Source organism: Rhipicephalus microplus, unplaced genomic scaffold, assembly GCF_043290135.1.
Source record: "Rhipicephalus microplus isolate Deutch F79 unplaced genomic scaffold, USDA_Rmic scaffold_722, whole genome shotgun sequence".
Taxonomy (NCBI): domain Eukaryota; kingdom Metazoa; phylum Arthropoda; class Arachnida; order Ixodida; family Ixodidae; genus Rhipicephalus; species Rhipicephalus microplus.
In genome coordinates this window covers 1-8314 of record NW_027465278.1, presented here as the reverse complement: position 1 = coordinate 8314, position 8314 = coordinate 1, and the positions used below count along the sequence as shown (strand labels likewise).

Here is an 8314-nt window from a genome sequence, read left to right as displayed (position 1 = left end):
AGTTGGAGCAGCTAGAGTTCCGAGCACAAATGTGGAACGTTTCCTCTCAAATGAATTCCACGCGCATGTGAGTCGTTTCCTAGATGGTACACCGAGACCTCCAGCGTTAAATAGCCGTGAAAATGGGCCTCATGCCTTTGGAATTCATCCTTCTGGTCTTTCTAGTGGAAAATCCCAATCTTCTACAGCCACTAGGACCCCTGAACCTTTGGTGCACGTTCAAGCTTCCCCCAGTATTGGAAACACTGGATCCGCAGAGATGCTGAGAAATGTTCCCAGCTTAAGCAATCCACCTGGTATTTCCCAAAACAGAGGAGATTACGGCTCTTTTATTCATAGTGATGTACCATCCGGCTTTTCTACTAGCAGCACAGGGGCACCTACAGGAGCTGGAATGCTTATCTATCATGCTTCAACATCCAAAAAAGTTCCGCCCCCAACTGGAATAATTGGCGCTACCACCACCACTGACCATCCAATCCACCCAAATGATGTCCGTGAGCATGAAGGTTTGCCAGGCAGCAGCCCGAAAATGGATGCGCAAGATGACCAACGATACCCAACTCATGATCGCGAAATTGAACGTCTCGGCAGTGGCACATCAGAACCATCTGTAACACCAATGGCTTCTCATCCCCTTGGACACAATCAAGTTTCGTCTGCTTACGGACACACTGGAGCTGTAGCCAAAGTGAATAAGATGCCTGATTTAATGAATCCATCTCTACCTCACCATAGGGCCGCAGCGTACAGCTTCTTTCCCTATAACAGCCTACCTTCCGGCACTTCAATCAGCCGCGTACGAACCCCTGCAGGAGTCAGATCTAACATACTCCGCGCTTCGACATACTTTCAAGGTCCCTCCAATTCGAGAATGGTCATCACTGCTGGTACACACGACCAACCTTCCCGCACAGTCGAAGTGCTTAATGACGCAGGACGGTCCTCTAGGAGCATCGTAAGAACGCAAATGCAATATCGCCGTAGCACTGTACTTCCTGCCCCTAGAATGAAACCGCTTGGTTCAACCAATGATGTATTAAAATCACACGCACTCAACCAGGACTCTGACATGGCGATAACTGATCAAGCTTACCCTATTACTCATAATATTGGAGCTGAATACATGCTCATGAAGACTTCCGGAGTAATTAATACGACTCAATACCCCAATAAAAATGAAGCATACGGCCCTCTCGGCTATTCAAATCGACCTCCCAACTTTTCAACTAGTGCTACAGGAGTGCCTATGGAATCGGGTGAAAACACTCTCCCCATTGCCAAACTAATAGATCTTTCTGCAAAATCTGGATCTATTGAAGTGACAGGTATCCCTCGACAATCTCCTGTTTCACAAGTAGCGGGTGAACATATGAGAGGATTTCCTGCTATTCGTACAAGACCGCAGTTTCCAAATAGCCGTCAGTACCATGCTCAGTTTCATGGAAGAGAAATTCCCTGATATGGTAGTGGTACGATAGAATCAATGGTGCCGTCAACGGTTTCGCAACCTTCTGTACACGTGCGAGCCTCAACTTCTGGAAATGCTGCGGCACCTCGTCCACTCATGAATGCACCAAGTTTTATCAATTCTCCTTCTCCTGCCGGAATTACCGTAGCACACCGATCTTTCACGCATGTTACTTCACCGCTTGGTTTTCAAATTAGCCGAACAGAAGGTCCCACTGGAGTGGGTTTTGATAGGCAACGTCCTTCTGAACACTTAGGAGGCTCCTCCAGATCTGGAATCACTGCGGCAACTGTCAACCCTGCAATGCCTTTCTTCTACAGTGAAGCACGTGATTTTAAAGCGTTTTCTGCTAGCAGCGGAAGAGCAAACTTCGGCGTTCATGGTCAGTACCCGTCTCCCACCTTTCGGCATCAAATGCCTGACTTCTCTAGTGGCATGTCAAGATTGTCCTTACCTTTAAAAATGTCCTATCCTTTTGGACGCATGCAACCATCTCTTGGTACCGGAACCACTGGGTCTGTGCACCTACAACGAAATGTGCCCGGTTTAAGCAATCAACCTCAGTTCTCTCAAAGACATGGATCGTACGACTCCTTGATTTATAGCAGTTCACCACCGAGTATTTCAAATACCAACTCACGTACATCTGCAGGAGCACGTTCTCGCATTTTCCACTTAACCGAACGCTTACAAGGCTATACTACACCTGGAATTACTAATGCTGGTAGTGCCGACCAGCCAATCCATAGAAGTGAACTTCATCAAGATTTAAGAGGAATTCGGACTAGTAACACAAACCAGCCTGTATTCACACATCAGGTCCCATCTCAGCAACTTGGGGAGCAAACGTACGGCTTTAGTAGAATAACCAAGCCTTTTACCAACTTGAATGACAACCCTAACTCAGCAAACGTGGGAGTGTTGGGCTCTGTCAGAGAACTGGACGGTGCAAAGAAAGCTTCTCAACAAACCGAACTTTCTGCCGGAGGAGAGCGATCGACCAGTGGTGGTGGATACAGTACCTTACCTGAAAGTGCAAGCCTCACCAACTTTGCCAGCATGAGCTTAGCCAACGATGAAAAACACTTCGGGTTTCAACCTCCGCGTACCATGAGAAGTTTGGTCCAGACAGAAATTCCCCAAACCACACGCATGTGGCCACCACCACCCAGCTTAGCGGAAACAAGGAATCCTGGTGGACGCTCCCACACTAGTAGTTATAGAACACAACCTCAGCAAGCACAGTTTGGAAGTCTTGCAACGAATGATTCCAGATACCCTGGAGTTCTGGATTCTCGTTTTACCATTGACCCTACAACTCAACCGGTTGTGGCTGTTCCTAAAGTAACATATTCTTCTAAAAGTGTTGGTGGCCCTGCTGGTTCCCCATTCACCGTAACTGGAGTGAGCGAACAGCCAACAAATCCTACCTATTCACCGACATTTAACGGCGACTTCAATGCTGAACGCCGAACAACTGAACGTGAAGTCACTTCTTCCTACAAATATTTACCGAGCAGTATAACTTCCAGTTCTAATACTCCTAAAGTTGATTCGTACGAACCAGGAAGGTACCTAGATTTTCGGAATTTCGAGACTGGCAGTCAACCCCACAGGTTTTCCAGTAACCAAAGAGTACCTGTACTTCAACATTCTACTGCCAAAGGCTGGAAAACAACATCCGGAGATAGCAGGGGTGATCATGCTTTGACCGTCAGATCACCAACTGCTACTGGCATCGGTGACGTGGGTTCCACCATAAAACAAGGTGACGCAGCCTACAAACTAGACTATTCAGGTCATTATGATATAGTCGGAGCCCGGCGCCATTTCATGAACCAGCTCAGGTTCGAAAAGGCAACTAAACGCACTAGACGTTCATTTGCTGCTGGAGGCGTAGTGCGCTCTGAAAATAGCGGCGGCTATAACGTCCCTGTTCTTGAAACGCGTCCATCTTCCTTTCAAACTGGCTTTACAGGACCGGCTCATGAAGCGGGCTTCGAGACATACAATGTCGTGAGAAACTCAAGAGACAATCCTGATTACAAAATGAATAGTGCTCTAAAGGACCTCAGACGTCCGTCCACATTGACCACAACATCCGAATACGAAACAGGGTACCACAGTATTTCTAGTGGACAGCCTAATCCTACTAACGAATACCGATTCATCCCTTACAGTATACGCTCCATAAAAAGGGTACTTTCTACCCGTTCACGCAGTGACAAAGCCTTTACATTATCTGGTGCTTCGAATCATTTAGAAGGCGACACTGGTTCTCCGAGTATAGAAGCTGGAGGGGGCTGGCCTGCTGGCTTCGGTGAAGCTCCGATAGCCTCAAGAGGTTTCACTGTGGACAGCACAAGGCATACTCTTCTGGGCACTGGGACTTCCATATCAGCTAGCGAAGGGAAGGGATGGTCGGTAGGTATTGGTGGTAGCGAAGACTCCCCTAACACAGACACTACTATGAATTCTAACCTTAATGGACACCTAATAGATTCAATGTCGAGCTACCCTAGCAAGTACAAATACTCAGGGGGCCCACTGGTTCCGTATTCCCGCAAACATGACTCAGCTAACCCATTTTCTAGCACATACGGCTTTGATGTAGGCCATAATGGCGGAGGTGGAAAAACCGATAACTCCCGTTTTCCTGTTACCACTGGGTACCGAGCTATACCCGCCAGCCTTGCATCAAACCCTGGCTACAACACCAAGAATCCACTCTATCATTCCGACGGCTCTCGTGGTTATCTCAGTCAAAGTACTAGCCGCAGAGATTTTAATGTTTATTCAGGAGCCTATGACAATAGAGGTCACAAAAGCTACCAGCCGTATTTCATACCTCGCTCAGCTAGCGGACCATCTATCTCCAGCCAAGACAACGGAGCATGGAATCCAAGAGGTGCATAGCAGGGCATCAGGTAAGATTTTGTAGACGCCATGCACGGCTTATGCTTCCCTTACAAATTGTTCTTAGAGATATATTTAGGATTAATTCACTTTTCACCATAGAATGTATTGTGTTAGGCGTCTACTCACTATTCGCAAAAAATTATTATGTGTCTATTCACTTTTTACTGAGCTTTACATTAGCCGTGTTTCAAATAAATATTTTTACGGATCCAATAAGCGTCTTTCAGTGAGTCAAAAGGAATTATTTACCAGCTATTGGCTCTGTGCGCCGAGTGCCAATTGAAACAATATAGGGGTGCTTATATCCAACCCTTATTGTGTTCAGCCAAAATCATCTAGTAGGCAAGCGTGGTATGCAATTCTCAAATATTAACGCTCAGAAATTTGTAAGCTATTTGCAACATTCTTTCACAACTCGCCACTGGAATATTATGTTTTAGAAGCCATACCCCGTCACCTGCTATCACTGCATTCTCGAAGCAGTTGCTAGCCATAAGGCTAATCATTCAAGACTGCCGCGAGCGACAATTTCTTTTTGCGTGTGCTCTTTCTGTTTAAAACCCCTTCGGTCCCAATAACGAGGTAAAAACAGCGCGAAAATCACAAACTAAGACACGGGCACACTATTCTCTTGAATGACACCACAGACACACGTACACAGTGACGCACGGTGTTTTATAAATTATTCATTCAAGAAGTAAAAGGAACATCTGCTAGCATTTAAATTAATTTTTACGAAAACACCGAGACAAGAGTGCCATCATTCAGTTCGTAGAGAACCTGTTTCCTAACAAATATAAGGTAAAGCCTACCTGTAAGTACCGCAAGAGAAAAAGTCCTGTTATGAAAATAAAATACTGAGAAGACGGCTTATTAAGGTAACGCAAATAATCACGCAGTCGTATACTCTTACAACATGCAAATAAGTTCTGCAGAAGCCCGCAAGGTTCTGGAAGAGATATGAAGAGGAAAAAAGACAACCACCAGTTTGTAGCACGAAGGCATAAGAAAATCCGTACGTATATATAAAAAAAGGCTTTTCTTTGCCAAAAATTTCGTCCTCGTCCAGGGTTCGAACCCGGAACCAATGCCTGTCCGGGGCAGTCACAGGTGGTTCATATCATGTATTTCTTTTTAATTACGCTCAAGACCGTATGGCGCTATAGAAGGGAGTGGTTACAACGTAAACACGAACTAAAATAGAGCACCAAATTACTTAATCAACAGACAATAAACTATAAATTATACACTTTTAGCTACCTAAATACAACGAACTGAATACAATGGGAACATATTACATAAATATGCACCACGCTAAACAATAAACATGGTACATTTTTTAGTTACACAGTATTTTAGGCAAGGTTTATCGGAAAAATGATTATTAGTAATAGTTACCATGTCTTCAAGTAGGGGGTTCTATGGCGTTGTTGTTTGAGGTATGAATGATTGATAAAAACTATGAGAGTTACATAATGCTATACAGCCATGATCGATGCGATGAGATAGGTACTGGGCATTGAGATATTAGTTGGTCAGGAAAGGTGGGATTGTAGAATATGTTGTATATTGTGGCCAAACAGGATATTTCCGGAAGAGAATCAAGAGAAATAAGGCCTTATTTGGAATTCATTGAAGTCATTCTAGCAATGCGAATATATAAGTGCGAAATGGACAGGGATATTTTGTACAAGTTCAAGTGGATCATTCAACAATGTAATAAAAATCTCAAACAAAAGAGGCATATTCAATTTTGAAGCGAATTGATTTATTTGATATAAAAGCATCTTTAGTGCATATAGTTCTTTTGAGAAGAGACGATGTATGTAACCTAGAATGCGATTGGCATTATTGGTAATGTATTCAGTGTGAGGCATACAACATAGGTTAGATCTGATAATAATACCCATAAGTTATATTCCGAATCGTTCCGAATCGAAAAACAAAAACGTCCCGAGCCAAGCGGGACGTTTTTTAAGTAGTATGTAGGTGGGGGGGTGGGCGGGGGGGGTGTTGGCCGACTTTGTTGCGCGCATTACCTTACGTTTGACATTTGTCCATGTTTAAAGCTATCGACCATGTGGTGCACCGAGCTGCTGCAGCGTTAAGATCAGACTGAAAAAGTGAACTGCTATTATCACTTGTTATTTAATAAAAATGACGCAATCCTCTGTAAAAAACGTGAATATTAGGCGGAATAGAGAAATTAGGGTCGTTATTATAAATTATAAACAAACGTAGATCAAGTACCGACCCTTATGTTACGCTTGAGTTAACCACAGCAGGTGATGAAATCTGATTGTTCCAAATAACGTTCAGAATTTCGTTACCTAGAAAACAATCATTCCACTTGAGGAAATTGCTCCCTAAACTAGTTAGTAGGCTCAATTTAAATAGTAGTAGTTAGTGACAGTCGTTTTCTGTCACCAACTTACTAACCTAAGAAATGCAATCCTGGTGTGATGAACGGTTCAAGGTATGATGCAGTTTAGGAGTGAATGATATCAGCTATGTCTCGCATGAAAAATGTTTGAAATAGCCATGCTGTGCCGGTGTAAAAAAAGATATATCCGATTGATATGTGGCGTTTAACGTCCCAAACCCACCATATGATTATGAGAGACGCCGTAGTGGAGGGCTCCGGAAATTTCGACCACCTGGTGTTCTTTACCGTGCACCCAAATCTGAGCACACGGGCCTACAACATTTTCACCTCCATCGGAAATGCAGCCGCCAAAGCCGGGATGCGAACCCGCGACCTGCGGGTCAGCAGCCGAGTACCTTAGCCACTAGAAAAAAGATATCTTGAAGGAATTTGATGAGGTTGGCGAAAATTACGTATTTGGTAACTTACCGGAAGTGTAAGTTAGCGAACTAGTGAGATAAATATTTGGAGAGTGCTCACTAGCCAACCTAAAAGTTTGCACCACCCTCCTGATTTTCCGTTGTGGAAGGATAAGTAACTATTGCCTTCATAGCTCATGCCATGGCCTTATTGTTATTTTCTACAATCAAGTATGCATGACATCAGCTTGACATGAAACTTTTATAAATTTTTGTGTTTTGCTTTTTTTCTAGCTGGTATCCTACTTCTGAAAGCAATTAGTACTTGAATGTAAGTAAACCTTCATATCATGAAAAAGGAATCCAAATTTCAGCACCTTCTCATTCTGTGCTAATATTCAGTTGCGTCGTTAAAAAAGTATTCACGCGAGCCTAACTTGTCTAGGACAAAGTAAATTCGTCAGAAATGAGGGAAATATTGTCAATTCACCTAAACATTTGTGGTGAACAAGTTCTTTGATATAGCCAGCATCCTAAATGTTTTTGATATTATTTAACTGAAGTTTCTCACATTTATATAAACTAAATCTGTGATATACTTGTATTCCTATTATTATCCATATATAATAATAATACTGTCAAAATATATTTAACACCAAAATACATCGGCCTTCATTGAACGCACTCATAAGAGAATTGATTGCATGTCTAAATAATACCAAGTCATGCAAATTTTCGTTCGTTTTTTAAGGGGACTGCAAGATTTTCCAAATTCCTAAGCGGACACCACCTTGAAATCACACTTAATAAAACATAACCGGAGTTAACACTGAAATATGTCATTCTTACTCATGTAATGCCTATCACTTGCGAGAAGCTCGAATTTTATTCGCTCTGTAGATTGGTTTCTCTACATACACTTTAACTTCTGATATTATATATATATATATATATACATATATATATATATGTGTGTGTGTGTGTGTGTGTGTGTGTGTTTACAATCGTACGTATGCAGCCACGACAATATACTATAAATGTGTTAGAAACGTTGAAAACTGCAGTTTTCAACGTTTCTAACACATTTCTAACACGTTTCTAACACATGGGCGAGTTGACAACAGTTCACTGTTCACTTTC

At 42.9% G+C, this 8314-nt stretch overlaps 1 protein-coding gene across 1 annotated transcript; it reads left to right on the top strand.

The window, feature by feature from the left end:
- Positions 1–356: 356 nt before the first annotated feature.
- On the top strand, positions 357–7503 carry LOC142795545 (uncharacterized). Its single transcript, XM_075886078.1, has 2 exons — positions 357–4398; positions 7469–7503. Exons 1-2 carry the CDS (start codon positions 4092–4094, stop codon positions 7501–7503), a joined length of 342 nt encoding a protein of 113 aa, XP_075742193.1. The 5' UTR covers positions 357–4091.
- Positions 7504–8314: the final 811 nt, after the last annotated feature.

What these genes read in the sequence shown, in the direction of transcription:
- LOC142795545 (XM_075886078.1), top strand. Translation starts at nt 4,092, where the DNA reads ATGGCGGAGGTGGAAAAACCGATAACTCCCGTTTTCCTGTTACCACTG. An exon ending in GGTGCATAGCAGGGCATCAG is followed by an intron (nt 4,399 to 7,468) that starts GTAAGATTTTGT and finishes CTTTTTTTCTAG; the next exon opens with CTGGTATCCTACTTCTGAAA.